The 23288-nt window shown below is 42.6% G+C and overlaps 1 protein-coding gene across 1 annotated transcript in view; it reads left to right on the top strand.

The window, feature by feature from the left end:
• The window catches only part of CNTNAP2 (contactin associated protein 2), a 1784833-nt gene that overhangs the window by 1734719 nt on the left and 26826 nt on the right, over positions 1 to 23288 (top strand). Inside the window, exon 22 of the mRNA XM_068550150.1 lies at positions 12237 to 12476. Within this exon, the coding sequence (XP_068406251.1) occupies positions 12237 to 12476 (240 nt within the window). The remainder of the gene's footprint in view (positions 1 to 12236; positions 12477 to 23288) is intronic.

A 23288-nucleotide genomic window follows, 5' to 3' on the forward strand; every position in this document is an offset into this window, starting at 1 on the left:
CTGGAAGGCAAAAGTGCCTAGGGGCTATGAAAGTTGTGGCCCTGCTGTCAGTCTCCTGGGGTTAAGAAAGCCTTCTAGACACGTATTCCGTTAGAAACACTGCAGTGTGCTCATGTCAAAAGAGTTAAATCCTCAGTTACCTAGAAAAACAGCTTTTCCAGGCAGATTCATTTTCCCAAGATACCTAGGATTCACAATAACATATTTCAGAAGAGAGATTGATGCATTTGCCCCATAAAATATTTTAAGCCCCAATCATCTCTGAAACAAAGCCCGCAGCGTGATTCCGAGAGAAAATGACTACCAGTGCTGGGAAAATGCGTTTTCTTCAAGGTGCTGCCACCAGTGTAATTTGCACCTTCTGAAGGGGAGACAGAAGCGCCGTCACATGTACAGGCAGCTGGGAGAGAAGAGATAATAACAGGACAGGAGGAGGTGCCCAGCTAGGCAAAGCACATGCAGCTCTCACCATCCGAGCTGAAATGAAGGCCCCTGAGCAACGACTGCAGAAAGAGGCCCTTGTCCTTTGTTCAAAGGAAAAGGAAAACTCAGCAGACCGCTAAACCCGGCCTGAGTCACTGAAGTCATTTGATTTAGGTAAATTAGGGACAGATGCGGGCTCAGCGCCTTGCTCAGATCAGCTCTGGCCTCCCTTACCTCCTGTACTTTGAACAGTTTAGACTAGAGCCGTGGGGAGTACCTGACAATTCACACGGGCTAAGTCTTCGGGTACCGTGTATTATCTGATCAGTTACAATGTATTATCTGAAAGTCGGGTAGTAACATCTGCAGTTCCTTCATCTGTCATAGAATGTGGTTTCAAGAGTGGTGGCCTCCGCTGTACACACCCTAGCTTATTATTGCTGCCTGGTTCAGAGCGATCTGCCCTGAGCTCAGCACCTCTCTGGGCTTCCTCTGACCACAGCAGGGACAGTCTCAGAAACACCTCCTAGACTAGAATCTACCCTCCATCCTTTCCCTGACTCGGCCCCATCTCACTCCTAACTCCTAGACCGCTTATAATTAAAATACCCTCGTCCTGTTGGGGCTGGGGTGGGGGAGGGAGGGGGGAGGGTGTGTGCTGTCATCAGGTGTGTCCTGTCCAACTTGACATTGAAGGTGATGGGGGGAGGGCGGTATTTCCAGCTTTAGAGATTAAGTACTTGTTTCTGCTAAACTTCTCTGGTTGAATCCAGGCAATCGTTTCAGCCCCTCAATGTCCCTTTGGCGCGTGATCCTGTCATCTCATGTAGAGATACGCCTTTCCACTAGATGCCATATGACACATTGGTCAATGTGCCATGGATGTCCTTATCCAAACTGCCATAGTAATAAAACGCCAGCCTAGAGTCCTACCCCTAAAATTCTCCCTTGAAGCTAACATCCACCATTGATCAAATTCCACCCACAGTTCATCTCGTCTACCTTTAAAATACTACTCTTACTGTCATGAGCCCACACAGATCTGCCTTGACCATGAAAATGTCACGAGATCCCTCTGCCCATGTTCCCCAACCTAGTGGGCTGTTACTCCAAGCTGACAAGAAGGGAGTTGGGTTTAGAGGAACAGGAGAGAAAAAGGTGCTGAGGGAGAAACACACTTGGATATGCCCACGCCTGCAGGCCACATCTGGACTCCAGCATCCAGGTCTGGACCCTGTGGCATCCAGCGTGGTTACAGTTGTAGCGTGCAGATTCGTGTGCTGATCCAGTCTAGTTTGGGGTTCCGCCTCACAGCATTTAGGCTCTGTCTTCTGGACAGCATTTCATAAGTCAGGGCCCCAAGATGTGAATCCTTATGTGAATTATACAACGTGGTGAGCGAACTGAGGGGACCCCCCCCTCCAGTGCACGTCTGGCCACAGTGCTCCTGTCTCGTTCTGTGTGTTCCTAACAGTCTCGTTGTTGGGAACTCCAGTGCGTTCCACCCCCGCCCCAGTGTCTGTTTCTTAATGCTTTCCCGTTTATGCTGTCCCGCAATCTTAATCCTTGAAGGATTTTTTTCTCTTCGGTAAGATAGTTTTAGTGGCCTCCTGGGGTAAGAATTACAATACAAGTGAGAACTAAGGAAGGAAACCACTTTTTATTTTACTGAATCATTCAATTTGACATTATTGGGAAATTACAAATTTTGTTTTTCAAAATACTCCTATGCTTTTCCTAGCCTGTACTTCTTTTTTTTTTTTTTTTAAGTGGAGCTTGTTGAAGGAGATCTTTCTTTTTATTTATTTATTTATTTATTTATTATTTTTGGCTGTGTTGGGTCTTCGTTTCTGAGCGAGGGCTTTCTCTAGTTGCGGCGAGCGGGGGCCACTCTTCATCGCGGTGCGCGGGCCTCTCACTATCGCGACCTCTCTTGTTGCGGAGCACAGGCTCCAGACACGCAGGCTCAGTAGTTGTGGCTCACGGGCCCAGTTGCTCCGCGGCATGTGGGATCTTCCCAGACCAGGGCTCGAACCCGTGTCCCCTGCATCGGCAGGCAGATTCTCAACCACTGTGCCACCAGGGAAGCCCAGCCTGTACTTGTTTATGCTGCTCGTGACGTGTATGAGGTCAGCACCCTCCTCTCCTCCTTTTCCCATTGCCCCAAATTCCCCTGTTTCCCAGGGAGTTAGCTTCAGCTGACCGTGGGCTGGTCTTAGCTGAATACTCTTCAATGGTTGGGAGAAGAATTAAGGAAGAAACTTAAGAGCTGAATCTCAGTCTCCGTATATAGTATTGGTTACAGTTTAGTAGGGCTTTCCAAAGCTTTAAAAAAAAAAAAAAAAAGTTTTAGCAAAAGCAGGGCATACAATTTGGTCATTTTGTACACAGGATTCTATTTCTGCTGCTTACAAGTTAAAACGCAAAAGGAAAAGTGGAATAAAACCCAGTGAGTAAGAATCAGGTTTGTCACTTCCAGCTCATGGGACATTCAGACGATACATGTGTGTTCTGTTCTCCAATAGCAAATAGGTGGGACACGTAGCTTATATTTACCAAGACTTTGAGAGGTAAAATCCAACCTGAATTTCTAATGAAGTAAATCACAGCACCCAGCTCTGTGGTTTGACTGACGGATACATCCATTTTTCTGAAAGGTCTTGCTACTTTCAGCAGACCCTGTTAGTCTTCGCCCTGAAAAATCATGCGAGTAAGCAGGGCACCTGAGGCTGCAGAAGAGGGGCACCAGGCTTTCTGTCTCATGTCTGACAACTTGAAATATTCAGGGAAAAGAGGGAAATCCATATTTCAGATGTGTGAACTCTGTATGGTGCCAAATGTCTGGTGTTTTGGAAACAGCTAAGGGATTTTAAAAGATAAACTGAGGCATATTAAAACTTTTAAGAGTTTTTTTGAGCAAAACTTGATTTGAACCAGGCAACATCCAATCTAGCAGATAAAAAGAAGCTCCAAGGATCTGTTCAAAATGAAAGTCTTTTTATAGGCAGAAAGGAATAGGAACACTGACGTTATACTGGCAAAAGGACAGGTTGGTTATTTCAAAGTTACTTTCCTTTAGGGGGTGTCAGGGGTCAATCAGACAGATTACCTAACTAGTGCTGATCAGGTGATTCCTGATGGACTGGTTTAAGGTTTCATTGCTGGGAGAGCCGAAACTGTGATTAAGTCTCAGTTTGGTGACCTGGAGCTTAGCATAAGTGACTCCATCTTGGGTCTTCTGTTTTTTAACAGGGATCATATCCTTCCCTTTGTATTGAAATCACAGCTATATTATATTATCCAGCAATCATAATAAGTTTGCAGTTTTCAGACTAGATTTTAGGAATGGGGATGACAATTTTAACCTATATCTATATATAGATATATAGATATATCCCCAAAAGCTCAGGTACTGTGATCGGTTTATGCAAATAAAAGTGTAATACTTTCTTTTTGCAAAACAGTATAATAAGCTAGCATCTTCACATTAAGACATCTCTTTTTATCGATGTTTCAGAAAAAAATACAATCTTGTTTTCTCAATCCTTGGGAAAAGATTTACAAATTAAAACACAGCGCAGACAATGTAGAAGGACAAGAAGATTCTGCTTCTCCCAGCAGCTTGCCGCTTTGTAATTGAGTAAGCATATGTCACAGGTCAAGAGCTATTTAAATTACACCTGCATATTTTAGTCCCGCCTTCCTTCATAAAAGAGAAAAGCATATAATAGATACAATGAAATTTCATTAATGTCTTTCTTTCAGGGATTAATAAAATGTCAGAGTGTATAGTTTATACATCAGCTATGTATATGGATTTAATTCTAGTTGTTCATCTTCTGAAAGGCAGCTGGTCAGCAAGACGTCACTGATCAGAAAATTTTGCCCGTAAGAGCAAGAGCTGACATTGAACCTAGATTCCAACATTTCAGGGCCCTGCCTGGTGTTTATCATTTGATCATGTTAGAATTGAGGAATGAGGTTTACTTGGTTTTGTTTTGCTATTTTAGATTAATGCTCTTGGCTTTTTTGGTTGGGGTTTTGGGGTTTGGTTTTTTGTTGTTGTTTGTTTTTTTGTTTTTGTTTGTTTTTTGGTCTCTTTTGGTTATGGTTACTTCCCATTTATTTATTCTGGGAATAATAACTTCTGGAACCCATTCAGGCTCCCGTTCATACAACTATGGCCAAATGGGCGACTTGTAGCCACCCTCCTTACCCACATCGGCTACTCAGATGCTCAGCAATAACCCTGAGAGTCGCAGCTTAGGATGGTTGCCAGCCCAGCAGGACCCTGGTCATGTTTTCAAGTCTACATCAGGTGACTACTCACCAATCTCATTTCGGTCTACTTTTCCAAGAATTACATAAATCTTCAGCCCAGCAGTGATTTCAAACCCACTTCCTACTCATTCCGTTAGGTCCCGTATAACCCGTGCTCCATGCCGGAGGCCCGAGGTTTATGTAGCAATGGATATTCAGCATTAATAGATCTGTCAGTTTAAGAGCCACATGACAGTATTTTCAAAGATGAGTGCATTTTCAGTGAGATGGACAGATCTCCAGGTAATAGTACTTCTGGAAGTAAATATATAATGATCTATGGGATCTAAATCTGCTACTTCCCCTTCCTCTTTCAAGGCCACATTTCACAGCTCTTTACCACATGAGGCTGACAAACTCTGCCCGCAGTGAACGTTGCTGTGCCTAAACTTCCAGAGTGCTCGGCCCCTCCCTCACAAGCAGGCTCTGCAGGACAGACGCTTAATGTACAGCTTCCGGGGTGGTCAGCATGCAGTCACCGGCCAGGTGCTATTGTAGACACTCCGTGGACACAGGGACTGAGTGAGCAACATTGTCTCAGCTCTCAAGGAAACTGCAAATCTAGTAGAGGCACAAGTTCAGGTTTCTGGCCCGTATGGGGAGGAAATGACCACCCCTGGGCCAGGTAGTCAGAGCCGGGAGCGGGACCTGGGAGGAAGCCATTCGGAGCTCTTCTTTTGACAGGGCTGGGGACCCCTGTGTTCTAAAGTGATGGAGGATCACAGCTATTAGGGAGGAAGATGGATTTCCATCTGAATGGAACGAGGCCCCTAAGGCCGAAAACCAAGGGGTGCAGAGACGGACCAAGTTCTTCCACAACAACATTCCCCGAAGAAGAGTAATTTGAGGACCAGGATACAATTTTTGCCATTTTCAGTTACCTATTTTCCATTTCTGGTTACCTCCTTTACTGTTATTTACTTAATACTTTTCTTTAAATGGACTCACCATTTTTACTTAAATAGATCTATGCTAAAAAGAGAATGTTTATGTTCAGAGGAAATTTTGTAACGCGACCATAAAATGAAATACCAGTAGCACTTGCTGTAACGATAAGGCAGTGATAAAAAATATATTCTATGAAAATAACATGCAGTTCCGTACTGCTGCCTGCAGAAGGGTCCAGGTCCGTTCTTTGTTAAAAAGGGAACGCAGCAGGGATTGAGGTGGTGGAAAAGACAGTCCAGTCCCAACCAGAGCCAACCCGAGATGCTTTCTTTGAAGGACTGAAATAAAATTGAGAAGGAAATAACTTCGTCACCGTGAGATTGGATGTTGTTTAACGTCCAGTCTGTGAATAACCTACAACCGCCTCCAGTGCCACTGGTGGGACATACTCTCCCCGAGAGTTGAGGGCAGGAATAGAGGAGGGACAATGCTTCGGGCCAGTTGTGGCCGTGGCCTCTGCTGAGCAAAGGTGAGGTCTGCCATCCCGTTGTGATCCCACAAATTCTAAGAGGCTGAATCCCCCAGCCCCTGGCACAGTGAGGGGCACGCAATAGAGCCTTATAAAAAGTCTTAGCTCAGGTCCCATTGACATTCTAAGATCTCTTGGCTCTGTTTCATAAACAGTAAGAAGTTAAGTTTATGGTGAAATTTCATATTTCACAATATCACATTCACCCCAAGAAAGGAATATTGATAGAATATTCTAAGAAGTGTAAAACGTAAAAATCAGCTGATGAATAGATCCTATGGGATACACAAGAAGACTATATCGGTGAGTTTGAGTAGTCTCAAAGGGAAATGAGAAATCTCTTTGTGAGTCAGCATCTGAATGTCTGCCCCGTCGCTGCAGAGGCGCCTGGGTGTCCACGAGGCCCTGGCACAACGGGGTCCTCGACTGGGCTGGCTTCATTCTCCCCACGTTCCTTGCTCAAGTGCTCTTTTCTCTTTTCATTTCTCACAGCACCTCTGCCTGTCACTCGGTATTCAGCCATTTAGTAAGAATGAGCCCGGAAAGCATGCTAATGCATTGCCAGTGTAAATTGCTGCATCCTCCTTAAAAGTATTGTCATGAGCATTTCATTTTAAGCTTTCACCCGGAATTGCATCAGTAGTTTAAGTGGGCTATTTTCTATAACCCATATCACTATGAATAATAAGCCGTTAAAGTACTAATGACAGCTTGAGAATTTAATTTCAGAAGTGACTGTACTGCATTTCTGAAATTTGCATGCTTTAGAGCAGGCTTTCCCCAGATTACACCTCGGCCAAGACATCTCCACGCAGAAAGTTGTTTCTTACAGTAAATCATATCTTGATATGTGGTTTCAGTATGAGATCAGTGCAATCAATTTTACAGATTAACGTAATTTACTTTTAATGAGCTCAAATGCACTAAACTGATAGCTTTACCGTTATTTGTTAGATGTTCTTAAGAAGTATAGATTTTTATTGCACACAAGTGTTTACAGCACTTGCTGGTTCTTTAACTGATGCTGGCAAAGCTTTGACATCAGTTCACAGCATTTTTTAAAATCTTTATTATTGGCTTGGTCACTAATGAAACATGGTCTTAAAGCAGACTCTAATAGCCATTTAAATTTTTTAAAAACAAAACAAAACCTCACTGTGCCATTTTTATGAAGAGTCCCTGAAGAGAAATGCCAAAAATCCAAATGAATATAAAAGCAACATAATATAGTCTGTTTTTCAGAGAGAAATTGAGAATATAAAACACTTGACTTCTCTGTTTTTTTTATGAAACATAAATGTTCATTCAGTTATTAACTCCTCTAAGCCTCAGTTTTCCCATCTGTGAAGTGGGGATAATCCTTTTTAGCTCAGAGGGTTGTTAGGAAACAGTGAAATACTGCATAAAGTGTACTAAAACACAGTACCTCACACATGTACCAATTGTGGTTTGTCGTGGAAGCTTTTAATATTATTATTATCACATGGTCCAGAGTTGGAACCATCTGGCCCTGAAGAGACCAGAGTGTCTGTTGCATTTGTGGTCCCCAGGGAATGGGTCTCAGCCAAGAGTCTTTAGGGGCACATCAACTGGATTTGGAACACTGTCCAGGTTTGGAACTATCGGTCTGCTCTCCTGGGCATCAGGACCCTTGTTTTTGTGACCTAGCCGCCTTTCAGGAAAGGAACAGCAGTTGAAACACTGGGGTAAAGAAGAGCGTGAGCTGAGTGAACAAGCTGCTAAGAGAAGGGAAAATTGCAGCAGTTCAGCCCCCAGGGCAGTCCCTGCAGCCCAGCCGCCAGCCTCTGCCCACTTAGCGGACGTTTCCACCAACGCTCATGGCGACCCCCCACCCCGGCGGGAGCCTCAGAACCCCTACTTCCCACCGTTCCTCTGGTCCCTGGTCCTCATCAGAACCCCCTTCCTGGGGCTCCCCTCTGGCCATCTGCCTTGTGTCTGTAATCCCTCTTTGGGGGTCACTTCAGGGGGAAACACTCATGGGAGGACAGCTGTTTAATAAGCGGGGACCCCGCATTAAATTGGGAACCCTCAGATAAATACAGCTTTGAAACTGTTCGTTTTCTGTGGTGTGATTGGAAGGCCGGCCCGACTTAAAGTTTAGAAAACCGTGTCAGGGACCATATGAAATGCAGCCAGAGTCAGAAGTTTCCTACCCAAATCTCTAGCAGAGGAACCAAACTCAAAACGGATTCTCTATAGATTCTACAATGGCTGTGCAAAAGACAAGAGGATGCTGGTGACGAACAAGGCGCTTTATCCACAAGGCGCTTAACTCTGCCTCAGCCCTGCAGCAAAAAGAAGAATCCCTCCCTGTCTTCACCCAGGGAGCTTGCAGGGCCCTGAGGGGCCAATGAGGTCGCCTGCTCAGAGCAAATTGCTGTGCTGCTCTAGAATTATCTTTCCAATACGGTTCCCACAATCATCCCCTGCAGCTTAAATATCTTTGAGTTTCCTACTGAAATACAGACATCTTAACATGGTGCTCAAGGCCCTTCCCAATCTGGCCTTGAGCTCTGACCCCATCTGACTCCCACAAAAACCTCCTGACAAACTCAGCCTGGAGTTCTCTTTCCTTTCATCCTCAAAACCTAGTTCTAGGAAAGACAACAAGCATTGGTGAGGATGTGGAGAAATTGGTGGGAATGTGGAATGGTGTAGCCACTGTGGAAAACTGTATGGAAGTTTTTCAAAAAATTAAAAATAGAACTACCATGTGATCCAGCAATTCCACTTCTGGGTACGTACACCAAAGAATTGAAATCAAGATCTCAAAGAGGTATCTGCACTCCCATGTTCACTGCAGCATTATTTACAATAGCCAAGACATGGAAACAACCTAAATGCCCATCGACAGGTGAATGGATAAAGAAAATATAGTATACACATACAATGGAATATTATTCAGCCTTAAAAAAGAAGGAAATCCTGCCATTTGCTACAACATGGATGAACTTGGAGGACACTATGCTAAGTGAAATAAACCAGACACGGAAGAATAAATACTACATGATCCCACTTATGTCAGGCGCCTAAAATCGTCAAACTCATAGAAGCCGAGAGTAGAATCATGGTTTCCAGGGGTTGGGGGGAGGGGCATTGGGGGGCCATTGGTGAAAGGTACAAACTTTCCCTTATGCAAGAAGGATAAGTCCCAGAGTGTCTGTAGTTAACAATACACTGTATTTGTTATGTAAACATTTGTTAAGAGGGTAAATCTTATGTTAAGTGTTCTTACCAAAAAAAAAAAAAACCTAGTTGTAGTGTTACCCCTCCTGAAGTGCTTTCCAGAACCCCATGCAAACCTGCTACCCTGGTTTACCATAGACTTTAATAATTTTACCAGGGGACATCCCTGGCAGTCCAGTGGGTAAGACTCCACGCTCCCAATGCAGGGGGCCCGGGTTCGATCCCTGGTCTGGGAACTAGATCCTGCATGCATGCCGCAACTAAGAAGTCCGCATGCCTCAACTAAGACCTGGCGCAGCCAAAATTAACGGATTAATTAATTTTTTAAAAATAATAGTAAGTTTACCAAACATAAGTTTTGTTTCTTAGCTAGGAGCATTGTAGGGGTTAGGAGGCCTGGGGTCAGTCTGCCTGGCCTCAACAGCTGACGGATCTTAAGCCTCATTTCCTCACATGTTACAGAGGGATAATAAATGCTCCCACCTCCAAGGGTTGTTCTAGGAATTAAATATCCAGTTTGTCTAAGACAACTAGCACATTTTAATGGTTCAACAAATACTAACTCTTGTTACTGGACAGCTTGTGTTCAGCCATGTTAGTTGGTTGTTTGTATGCTTGTTTCCTAGCAAGGCTGTGAGCTGCTCTGGGTAAATCCCTGTATTTGTCTACCTTCCTAATACTGCTGCGCGCACCCAATTCCTGCGATGAAGTGAATTGAATCGAACTGACCTGACCTGAAGTCCCACAAGATGGCAGTAGCCACCAGCCCCAGAAGCTTCCTTCTGGAGCCCTCCTTCAAAGCTAGCCGGGCTAAAAAGGACTCTCCTTTTATGCGCAAGAAGCAGCTGATGGAGCTGAGGTGTCCCCAGTTTCCTGCCACCAAGTGGCTATTTGTTCTGGTGCCTCCACCACCAGTGAAGCCAGATAGGAATTCAGGACAGCAAGGAACTGAGGTCCTCCTCCCCGTGCTGGGATCAGAGTCATCCCGAGTCTCCTTGGCCTGAGGGTGTTTCGAGGGAAGGCAGATCACTGGAGGGAGGGGATGGAAACCAAATACTGGAAGTGTGTGCATGGGAGGCAAGTTGGTGAACGTACAAGGGGTTCTGATATTAGATAAGGAGACAAAGAGTGAATCATTGAGTAGCCTGCAGTCATTGAGGAAAACGCAAGGGAGGAAGAGGGGAACAAGCCAGCGCAGGTGTCAGTGGGACCAGAGCCTCTTCCTGGTCGTCATGGAAGCCTCAGGATACATCCTGACGGCAGGGTTTCAGTACTCGGTGGCAGGTGCATCCTACCTCCGCATCCTAAATGGGATGTGCTTTAGCTCAAAGTCACAGGCTGAAATTTACTGCAGGAGAAAAATATGGAGAACCATCAATTAAAATTTCTTTATGTACTTGTCTAAGTAAGACCCTATTAAATCCCCAGAATTACCATTCTTCATCATCCCCATCGTCATAGCTCTCTGTTAATCAAAATTCACATGGGACTAGTACAGGTCAGTCATGACACATTTTTTTTTTAATGTGATGAATAATCAGTACATTCGTTTCTTCTGCCCCCAAGACCTAAAAGCTCCCTTCTCCACTGATCTATTCTTTAATTAATGGGGAGTAAATTTTTATACAAGACTATTTCACCTGTATTCATTCCCCAGTTAGAATCCAACTTTTCAAAGAAGTAGCTAGCCCCCTGTTTTCCAAAGTCTGTTTTTCACAGTTCAAGCAGAAGGGTAAATGTCTCACCTCCTCGTCCTTGTGTTTACAAGGTCATCATCATGTTAACGTAATCTCCCACCCAGAACACACGTGCTGTGCTCTTCTCTGGAGTGCCATTTGCCCATCCCCTGAGTTTGTAGCCCTGCACCATCGTTGCCTATAGCAGTAGTTCTCAAACCTTAGCGGTGTCAGGACCACCTGGAGGGTTTGCAACACACAGATTGCTGGGCCCCACCCCGTGCGCTTCTAACGCTTTCCCAGGTGACTCTAATGCTGGTCCAGGAGCCGCACTGGTGAGAACCATGCATCAGGAGGGTCTAGGACTCCTTCCACAGTCGTTTGTTCTAGGTAGATTCTAAAACCCAGGGCTGCGGTCAAGAAGACACTTGCTTTTGCTGATATAACTGGTATGACAGTGTGTGTTTATAGTAATCGAAACAGTGCTTTGGAAATGCCTCCACCCAGACTCACCCCTGATTTGAATGTTGTTTAGGAAGAAGATGCTGACTACAGGTTTGGGGCAGGTGGTGATCCTTAAATGCTTATGTATGTTTGTGATTGAGTTGGGAAAGTTTCCTGACTTCCAAAATGCCCATCTGAGGCTAGCTGAGATTCTGGAAACCCCAGAATTCCCAGGGGATTGGATTCTAAAGAAAGGAAATGCCCCATTATAGGCTATGGGAACGCTTTTTCTTTCCTTCTCTTTTCTTTTTTAAATAAAGAATTCTAAAGAAGAAAATAAGAGGCACAAAATGAAACCATCATCTACCAGGAGGGCTGGGAGGGCTGTTCAATGTATATGAGGGTCACTGAAGCATCAGAAAAGGGGAGAAAAGTCAGTCAGAACCAAGCGAGTGTTGTTAGTGTCGGCAATATCTCAAGTATCTGGAAGGTGATTAGGAATGTGTTTCATTTTCCCAAGTATAGTCTTACTCTCCTCACCATGTTCTCTAGCAACAGAAGACTCTTTTAAAGTGAAGCCTCCAGCCCTAAAGCCTTATCAGGTCATTAATTTTTCACCTAAAAGAACACAATATCTTTAACTGAAACCTAAGAGGAAGATTTGAAGACAAACATTCAAAGGGGAGTTGTGTATTACAGCTGTGATACAGTGAGTGGGATACGATCTTTACTTTCTCTTTTTCTTTTAGAAACAGGGAAGATTGACCAGGAGATTCACAAGTACAACACCCCAGGATTCACTGGGTGCCTCTCCAGAGTCCAGTTCAACCAGATCGCCCCTCTCAAGGCAGCCTTGAGGCAAACAAACGCCTCAGCTCACGTGCACGTCCAGGGCGAGCTGGTAGAGTCCAACTGCGGGGCCTCCCCGCTCACCCTGTCACCCATGTCGTCTGCCACCGACCCCTGGCACTTAGACCACCTGGATTCAGGTAAAGTCTAAAGCAGTGTCTTGGGTGGGATGCTTTATTTCTTTACGCCTCAGTTTCCTCACCTGTAAAATGGAGTTAATAGCAGACCGTCGCCGGTGATGTAGTTGGAGGATTAAGGGAACGAAGGAATGTGTGAGCACAGAGTTCTCAGCACATCAAGGGCTCAAAAGGTACAGCCGTATTCGTGCTCAGGGCCAGTAGTAAATAAAGTCAAAGGGAAGGAATATAGGAATTATTGACTCTTCTGCATTTAAGTGAAATGATGAGATACCTAAACCAATGTCTGCAACGTGACTGTCAGATGATCTGGTCAGATCACTTCCTCGCTTTTGCCTTTGTGACTCAGCTGCCTAGCAGCCCCACTGTCCAAGTTCTGATATCAAAAGATTGCCTAAAACCATACAGAGATTCATCTCCCGACACTGTATTTGTACATATAATCCCACAGCCTTCCAGGTCTTAGCGGTGCATTTAGGCTTAGAAAGCTCCGTGGATTTAGCTCCACTTCTGCAGGTGATAAGACTTGTCATTTGAAATCACAGCACTAAAAGGATGCAGCTGTTGGCTGTGAAATTAACTGGATGCAGATTCAGTGTCCACAGGACCCCGAATGGTGGGGAGTCCCCCTCCTCACTCTATCCAGACTGACATCAGGCTACTCGGGTAACCTCTCCAAGCCTTTGCTTTTTCACCCACAAGGTATGAAGTGGGGCGTGATCTCTAAAACACCTCCAAATCTACCATCCGATGGATCTCCAAAGCAACGTCTGACTTTGCTGTTGCCAAAGACAGGAAGGGGACGAGGGGGGAGCCCTGGGTTCGATACCATCACTGCCTCTCCCCAGCAAGTGTCTTAATCTCATTCCTCAGTTTCCCCACCTCTGAAATGGAGATAATAAGACCTAACTCAGAGAATTCCATGCAAGACGATGGATTTAAAACAGCACGGTCACAGACATGGAGCAAGCTGTACAAAAGTTTAGCTGCAATAATACTAACAAAGTGGTTATTATTATATTTGGCACAATTTGCTATGATGTTTGAATGTCCAGTAGTAAAGGCTCCCAAATCCTCCCCGACCCTAACTTCTAGTTAGTAACAGTTCATCATGGAAACACCGTGTGTTTGATTGCTTTACATGTATTCCAGCCCCGGACACAGTATTTATCAGCTCCCGTGAAGCTCTCGTCATCGTGAACTCTTGCCAGGATTTGCCCGCAAAACTCTGTGAAGCTTCGAAAAGAAGCCGATATTGCCCCGTTGTCAGAATAGCCAATTTACAGACTAAACGATCCTCTTCATTCCTCACACATGGGGTCCTGTAACATGATGAGGGTGATGATGTGTGCCCAGGGTACTTATAAAGAACTGCCTTTTATGAAGTTGTTAGGATGACACAGCGGGCTGGTTTTTCCTCATGAGATGGCTTGAACAAAGGAAAGCAGTCCTAGTGCTGAAAGACGAAAAGTAGGAGTGAAGTTAGGAGGCGAGAAAAAGCACTTCCAGGGCTGCAGAGGAACAGAGATTTCTCAGATAGATTCCTCCAGGTGCCAGGGTGGATGGAGACAAAGCCTAATCTTTGAAATAGGCAGGTTCCTTGCTGTTAGAGGTTCTCACTGCTTGAGGCCATCAGCGTGTGTGGTCCAAGTCGGTTGCCAAGAAATCAGTTTCAAAAGCCTCTAGATGCTACTTTGGGCCAATAGGAGTTCATATTCATTCTGCCTTAATTAGCAAATTATTTGCTTGATGGTCTGTGAGATACAGGTGTATGGGCCAAAGTTTGAGTTCATTTATTTTTAAAAAATCATGCTTTATACATGACAATTTCATTCTTTTGACTGATGTAATAATGTATATAGGGAACATTCTGTTATTATTCAATGTTCAGATCAAAAGTCTACAATCCAGGTATTGTGGTAGGCCTGTACTATATAACATAGGTCCATTTACAGAAAATTTCCACTTGTACTTGGACAGAAAGTTCTTACCTGGTGTTGACCAGTTGCTGTATCAATCTCATCATCATAATTTATTCCATGATTGGAATTCCAAGTTAATTTCCATAATGGGTAAATGCTTATAAAGAAATGTGTATCTGTCTCACGAACTTTATTAAAAGAACAGAAAAGAGCTTATGAGCTATGACATAGAAGGCTTGTTTAGATAACATGATTTTTTTTCAACATCTTTATTGGAGTATAATTGCTTTTCAATGGTGTGTTAGTTTCTGCTTTATAACAAAGTGAATCAGTTATACATATACATATGTCCCCATATCTCTTCCCTCTTGCATCTCCCTCCCTCCCACCCTCCCTGTCCCACCCCCTAGGTGGTCACAAAGCACCGAGCTGATCTCCCTGTCCTATGCGGCTGCTTCCCACTAGCTATGTATTTTACGTTTGGTAGTGTACATATGTCCATGCCACTCTCTCACTTTGTCCCAGCTTACCCTTCCCCCTCCCCATGTCCTCAAGTCCATTCTCTAGTAGGTCTGCATCTTTATTCCCGTGCTGCCCCTAGGTTCTTCATGACCTTTTTTTTTTTTTTTTTTTTAGATTCCGTATATATGCGTTAGCATACGGTATTTGTTTTTCTCTTTCTGACTTACTTCACTCTGTATGACAGTCTCTAGGTCCATCCACCTCACTACAAATAACTCAATTTCGTTTATTTTTACGGCTGAGTAATATTCCATTGTATATATGTGCCACATCTTCTTTATCCATTCATCTGTCGGTGGACACTTAGGTTGCTTCCATGTCCTGGCTATTGTAAATAGAGCTGCAATGGGCATTGTGGTACATGACTCTTTTTGAATTACGGTTTTCTCAGGGTATATGCCCGCTAGTGGGATTGCTGGGTCATATGGTAGTTCTATTTTTAGTTTTTTAAGGAACCTCCATACTGTTCTCCATAGTGGCTGTATCAATTTACATTCCCACCAACAGTGCAAGAGGGTTCCCTTTTCTCCACACCCTCTCCAGCATTTATTGTTTGTAGATTTTTTGATGACGGCCATTCTGACCGGTGTGAGATGATATCTCATTGTAGTTTTGATTTGCATTTCTCTAATGATTAATGATGTCGAGCATTCTTTCATGTGTTTGTTGTCAATCTGAATATCTTCTTTGGAGAAATGTCTATTTAGGTGTTCTGCCCATTTTGGGGTTGTGTTGTTTGTTTTTTTGATATTGAGCTGCATGAGCTGCTTATAAATTTTGGAGATTAATCCTTTGTCAGTTGCTTCATTTGCAAATATTTTCTCCCATTCTGAGGGTTGTCTTTTGGTCTTGTTTATGGTTTCCTTTGCTGTGCGAAAGCTTTGACGTTTCATTAGGTCCCATTTGTTTATTTTGTTTTACTTCCATTTCTCTAGGAGGTGGGTCAAAAAGGATCTTGCTGTGATTTATGTCATAGAGTGTTCTGCCTATGTTTTCCTCTAAGAGTTTGATAGTGTCTGGCCTTACATTTAGGTCTTTAATCCATTTTGAGTTTATTTTTGTGTATGGTGTTAGGGAGTGTTCTAATTTCATTCTTTTACATGTAGCTGTCCAGTTAGATAACATGGTTTTATTTTTTTTTCTTTCAGGTGAATGGGAAAATGAGAGAGAATGGGGGTTGGGGGATGAACAGGGGACAAAGAAAGAAATAGACATAAGGGAAGGTTACTTAATATCAGCCTCCAGTGGCTTAGTGTCTAGGAGGAGAAACTTTTCCTCTAGGCGCTTAAGTTCAGGCAATGGGGGCCTGCAAATTAAACTCATAAAAGGCAGGTAACAGGAGAATAAGTTTATTTGTATGCATATGGAAGCTTACAAAAGAAGTAGCTCAATAGTGGTAAAGGTTAGAGGCTTATATACCTTTCTTAGTAGAGAAAAAGAAGAGAGGATAAAAGGCCTCTGGGAAGAACAAACAGGTTTCTAAAAGAAAAAACAGGAGATAAGAAAGTTAGTGATTATGTTTGTTCATGCCTGTGTGAGTGGTCTTTGTCTTTTTCAAGGCCTTAAAACTCCCCTGGAAAGGGTGATTTAGGGTAGGTTTGCTCTTGGCCTCCTTCCTGGGACCTGAAAGCCTCCTAGAAAAAAAGGGGATTTATGGTCTCATTTCTCAGAAGTTTCTATGTTTAGTCAGATAAGGAAGTTCCAAAAAGATTTCTCTCTGCATCTGTTGAATCCCAAATGTCATCAGTTTGAAATAATCTTCATCCCAGCTCTGGGGTTCTTAGTGTGTCCCCACATCAGCAATTGCACCCTAGTTTCTGTGAGCCTAAGTTCATCATTCTGAATTTTGATTTGGGGGTTTTGCTTTTTTAGATAATCTTTCATGTCTGACTAAGATCCTCACTATCAGATATTCAGAAACAAAACAACAGAGCATACAGAAAAATGCCATTTCTAGCTATAAATCATGTTACTTGAGTCTGTATAGGTACCTGAGGGAAGAAAATAAAGGTGGGAGCTCATTAGTCCTGGTTTGGATAGAGGACATTTGGAAGGAGATCTGTTTCATCTGGTGCCTTGGGAAGTGTGATCCTCGACCAGCAGTACGAGTTATCACCTGGAAGCTTGTTAGAAATGCAAATCCCAGGCCCCAGACCCGCTGAATCGGCATCTACGGCTCAGCAAGATTCCCCTGTGACTTATCATGTGCCCATCAAGTCTGAAAGCACTCCTCTCAATCTCAGATGCACTTTCAAATTACCTAGGGAGCTTTTAAAAGCCCCAGTATCCAGGCTGCACCCCTGACCAATTAAATCAGGCACTCGGGTTGAGATGTCCAGAGATGTACAACCTCCCCAGGTGATTCTAATGTGTAGCCAAGCTGGAGAATCACTCACTAAATAAGAGAGAAGCTTAATAATGGCCCCTTTGGTAAACCCTTTGAAGTAAGGTTACTAAAAAGAAAAGAAAGGTGAATACCCAAAAACCAGTTTATGAAAAACAGTGAAGTCTTTAGGTGGTGAAATCCCAAATTGAAAGGCTATAGCAGTAAGCTTGCCAAAGGTTGGGCTCCTCTGACCATTTCATAAGGAAGCTCAGGGAGACAGAGGAGTTTTCTCTGAACTTGAAAAGAGCTAGTCTGCCTGGAAAAACAGACTTGAAACAGACAAACAAGAGATCCACAGTGCGGGGCCAGACTCGGGGCCTCCATGAAAATGCATCTTTATTGAAGTTGTTACACCCCAGGAAGGAGCTTCAATTTGAGGAAGATGTCAAATTATTAATCAGTTTTTTTAATCAGCTGCAAGCTTAATTTGAAAGGATATCAGGAAGGAAATGCTGCTTTAAAATGAAGTATGTGCATTTATTTTAAAATCAAGCAGGCCCCTTGCCGTGAAGATAGGAAGTCTCTGGCTTTAGTATTAGCGGGAACTTAGCGATCAACCAAGGGCTACTTACTTCATACTCACAGTGGAGTATTTGCTTCGCAGACACCTGGAAGTTAGAATTCCAGACATCTACCCTGAGGTCTTGTGTTCTTTCTGCTCCCTTATATTTCTTTCTTATATCTTAGATGATATCAAATGATAAAGACAGAAAATGGATTCCAAGGTATGCTGGCTTCCTGTGATAAGATTCCTTTTCTCTTCTGGAACACCACTGACTGAGCTGCTCATTGCCTCTCTAATGCCCTTTGGGCTCCATCACTGTTTTCCAAAGTGGGGGACATTTACAGTTGGTCAGGCTGTGTACTGCACAACTCCAGAGGATTCCATTTGCATTGCAGTCTGTGGCTCCTGGAGCCCTGAAACATGGTGGCCTTGATAGGGGGTCATCAGATCATCATGGGAAGAAAATAGACATAGCATCACGTGGCATAATATAAAGTTATTTCCTGTTCATTTCTTTTTCAGTCTTTCTAATTTTGTTAAAGAGAAAGTCTCCATTTGGTTCTGGCATGCATTTAATAGCTCTCTCACCCATGCTATTCATCCTTTAATAGAGAGCAGGCTTCTGTTTAAAGCCTTGACAGGCCATAGAATTACTCAGTAGGGTTATAAAGTTTTATCACTGCATTTGTTTAAATAAGAAATCAGGTCAATTTAGTGAATAAGTAAATAAATAATAATTACGTTTTCCATGGATATAGCAAAAAGATATGACAGTAGTTCCTATGTGATTGGAGTTTGGCAAACAGTGGACAGTATGTCAGGATGACCACAAACACACGGTCCTGGCATGGAGCTGTGAGAGTGCATCTTTTATAGGGGGAAATGGTAAAATTATGTTGATTTGACTTAAACCAATTCTGCTCTATTAGAAACATCTAGTCAATTCTTTTTCTGCCTAATTTTTTCTGCCTTTGGAGAATAGGTACGGCCTGTTTAACCACATCATTATGGTCCTTTTAGAACAGTAGTTACAAGGTAGAAAAGGCAATCCCTGGCCCTGAGTTCTGGTTTGTTTAAAGGTCACAGAGCGCCAGACAATTGCTGTGATTCACCTCTCAGAATTATGGGCTCTGTTTTTTCTCTTTGTCAGATTCAGGGAAGCTTATTTCCTTGGAATGGCAAGGATTTGCCAGCAGAGAGACGACTACAAATGGCAATGCACTTTCTGTAAAATGTAGAAACAAAACAAACACCAGAAAAAAAATAAGAATCTGATGCCGTAAATTTCTGCACTAAGGAACAACTCCGAACTGTATACCAAGCTGTTTTATGAGGCATTCATATTAAGTCTTAGGGTTGGTTTGTTTTTTAATCACATTCATGATATTGAATACAGAATACATCAGACCAAAGGCCACATCCTAGGTTTTTTTTTAATAGCATTAAGATAGACAAGGCACTTTAAGATGTAAGATTTCATTTCCCAAGGAATCTCCTCGTTATAAAGACTATAACGAGTTACTGGAACCTAGAGATTCTGGCTCCCTGCCTAAATCTAACCTGCATCTGATACTGAGAGGGTCTGGACCAGGAACTCTCAGAGCCCCTCTGAGAGGAAAGTGGGAAGGACATGGAAAATCCAGAAGCACTGAGTGGAAAATAGTCCTCTGAGAATTGTCAGCAATTCGGGAATCCAAACCCAAACTTGTCCCGTGGATTCACTCAGGGTCACAGAGCAGTTGGAAAAACCAGCGCTCAAGAATGTGGCTCTCATCCCAAATAAATTGGGAACTAAATGGAATACGGTGCCTGGGATCACTCAGTGTAACAACCACATGCCCCAGTTTGATTCCAGAATATACAGTCTGCCCAGGTACTGTGAACTAAGAATTAAGGGCTCTGCGTGCCACGTCAGACACTTTACCACTGGAAATCATGGGTTTGATTTCTAAAGGCACCCGGTTCTCTATTGCTATGATTTTTAGTGACTTGATTTCTTATCTATGTTCTACATTTTTTTTCTGCCATCTGAGGATAAAATATTTTTATATCTTCACATGTGAAGAAAGAATTATGGATATGATGAACATTTAAAAACTGCATATATCTATTCCATTTCTATCATAATTATAAGCCGGTAGTTGGTTTTCTTTACCACCTGCAAGCACTTAAAATAATCTTTCCAGCTCTTGTAATTACATCTTAATTATTTCTGAGCAGATCCCGTCTTTCATCCTTATGCTAAGGTTGCATGATTAATTTGTTTAATCTCTGATACCTAATCTTTTTATTATCTTTTGTGTCTTTTGTTCTCTTCTGTGACCGACACAGACATTTATTCGAGTCCAAAAAACATTATCATCTTCTCTTTTCTGACATGCACTTTTCCTGCAGATGATCCAATTTCTGCTTTTCTGCAAAAGCACTAAGCACATTTATATATAGCTTAAGTCAAATATAATAATAGTTACCGGTTTTTGATCTAATGGTCATTTAAGTTTCCATCTTTTGTTTCCATAATGAATAGCTTTATACACATGATCTTGTTGAGTCAGGGATGTATTTTTAATTTTGATTGTATTACAAATCTCCCTCCAGTGACATAGTACCTCCAATTCAATAAGATATAAATCTCTTTTTCCCCACACCCTCATCAATGCAGCACATATAATATTCTTTTAAATCTTGCTATACTTTATTTGAAAAATGAAATTTTGTTGTCTTAATTTGGATTTCATTCATCCAAATTAAGTAGAGATAAATAAAGATACTTAATAATGAGTGAGATTAAGTATCTTTGTATATGTTCATAAGTCACTTGTATTTATTTCCGCCCCCCCCCCCCGATCTGCCTGTTTATATTTTTTGACCAAAGAATTATTTGTATATTTACATTGTTTCCCATTGTTCTGTTGGTCATTTACTAATTGACTCATAGAATTTTTATATATTAAGTAAATTGGCATTTTACTATATGTTTGAACGTTTTCTCAGTTTGAGCTCTTTTTTTTTTTTAATTTATGGGGTTTTTTTCCCCATGTAAAAATTCCTAAATGTTACATGATGAAATATAAAGTTTTTCATGGCTTTTGGGTTTTGTGTCATGCCTTCTCCATTCAGAAAAAAATTTTTAATGATTGTACATTTTTTCTAATAATTTTATGTTTTATTTGTAAGATACACATATTTACTGCCCTTGAAATTTACTTGGGTAGTAAGAGTAAGGTAGAAACCCAACTTTATTCTTCCCCCCTGGCCAGCCAATAGTTCCAGCACTATTGGTTGAGGACCCATCCTTTACCCCACCTTCATCCCATTCCAAATTGCCCTTTATATTTATGTCTACTTCTAGACTCCCTGATCTGTTGCATTGATCTGACTCTTCCTGAGACAGTAGCAAGCTGTGGTCATGACTGAGCTTTTGTAATAGCATTTGATTTCTCATAAAGCTAATTTCCCTTTTATTCTCTCTCTCTTTTTTAGGATTTTTATATGTATATGTTACCTAGAGGATTCCTGTTTTCATAAGGGTCTTATCAGGGTTATCAGGATGTTAAATAGTATCTAATGCCACTTCAACATCTACTAACCATGTGCTTTTCCTTCTGTGATAGATTAATGCGGTGAATCATAGTAATAGATTTCCAAATACTGAGCCATGCTTTCATTCCTAGCATTAACCACATTTAGTCATGGTGAGGCGTTCTCTTGAGGTATAACTAAAGTCATTTTACTGAAACTCTTTTCAGTTTTGTTTTTTACATCAGTAATTCTTGGGTAAGATGGGTTTGTAGCATCCTTTTACTTTTGAGAGGAGTGCAGATTTGGATTTTCTACTTAGGCCAGCTTCATAAAAAGAAAGTAGAAGGGGCCACCCAGCAAGGAATGTGGGAGGCCCCTAGGACAGCATTCCAGACAGACCAGGAAGGAACCTGGGACCTCAGTCCTACAACCTCAAAGACCAAATTCTGCCAGCCTCAGGAATGACCTTGGAAGCACATTTTCCCCCAGGACTTCCCCACAGGCACTCAGCCCTGCTGACACCTTGATTTCAGTCTTGGGATACCCAGTCACACCATGGGGGACTTCTCCATCACTCTCTAACTAGTAGAATGACTCAAATAAGTGCCATCCAAACTTGAATGTGCTCAGAATCGCCTGGCGAGATGAATGAATGCAGAGTCAGGAGGTCAAAGGTGGGATTTGAGATTCTGCGTCTCTAACAAGCTCCCAGGTGATGCTGGTACTGCTGGTTCACGGGCCACACTGTGTGGCAAGGATATAAACAGACTTGGAGCCTGACCCACCTGTACCTTGTAAGCTGGGTAAACTTCACCTGCAAAACCACTGGAGTCTACCGTTTTTCTTGTGTGTGTGAGCGGAGCTCTTTGACAACTCTCTCAATTTCTTTTATGAGAATCTGTCTAATTAGATTCTCTTTCTCATCTACTCTAATTTCTGTTCTTTACATTTTTCTAGAAATTAATGCATGTAGTCTAAGTTTTCAAATTCATTTCCATAGAGTTGAGCAAAATAAGTTTTTATAATAATTTCCGTTCTCTCCTTAGAAAATGTTTATTCATATATTTTTATATTGTAGGTTTAGATTTTCCCCCCATTCTTCTTAGATTATCGGACAACTTTTTTTTTCAAAGGACCAGTTCTGGATTTATTTATTAGTTCTATCATTTTTCTGTTTTCTTTTACCACTTGCTTTTATCCTGACTTCTTTAAATTTATTTTTGCTACTCTTTAACTGTGTCATTTGAATATTTCCTTATTGTCTTTATTGGCATGTGTGTAACATCCTCTTTCAGAGGAACATGAACCAAAGTTAACAAATCTAAGCTCTAAGCCTAAGTCTCTGGCCACTTCTGACCCCACCTCCTGGACCACACATGCCAGATGCAGTGTCTTGGCGTGAATATTTTTAACTAGACTCTCATCTAAGGGACCTGAACAGTCTTTAGAGGCCACCTTAAATTACAAAGCCTTCAGACATCACTGTAAGAACAGGTTTGGCAGGCATGTGTTCCCACAGCAGTGGAGCAGGTGAGGAAATGATGGGGCGAAACATCACCTAAGAGGCTAAAGTGAAGGGCAGTGGGGTTTGATCCCCTTTCAGCACCGGACACCCCCTGCACACCGCCCCATGTGCCTGACCGTGTCTGGGGCTGCCTTCCTCAGGCTTCTATTCTTTCCTAACCAGGACTGTTCAACACCATTGTGGGAAAATCCAAAAGAGCACAAACACCCAGCTTTGGGGTGACTTCCCAGGTCCTTGATTCCTCCTTCATCTGGGCTTCTCTGTAATCCAAGTTCCTCCCCCTCTCTTTCTGTCTGTCTTTCCCTTTGTCCCATGCAATAGATTTTGAAGCCCAAGGAGGTTGGGGTTCTGTCCAGCCCTCCCTCTAAGCCATCCACCCTCTGACCCCCCCTGCCTGGCACCATCCTTAGAGACACCTCTCTCCCTGTTCCAC

The sequence above is a fragment of the Eschrichtius robustus genome, chromosome 8 (genome assembly GCF_028021215.1).
Source record: "Eschrichtius robustus isolate mEscRob2 chromosome 8, mEscRob2.pri, whole genome shotgun sequence".
In the NCBI taxonomy this organism is placed as follows: domain Eukaryota; kingdom Metazoa; phylum Chordata; class Mammalia; order Artiodactyla; family Eschrichtiidae; genus Eschrichtius; species Eschrichtius robustus.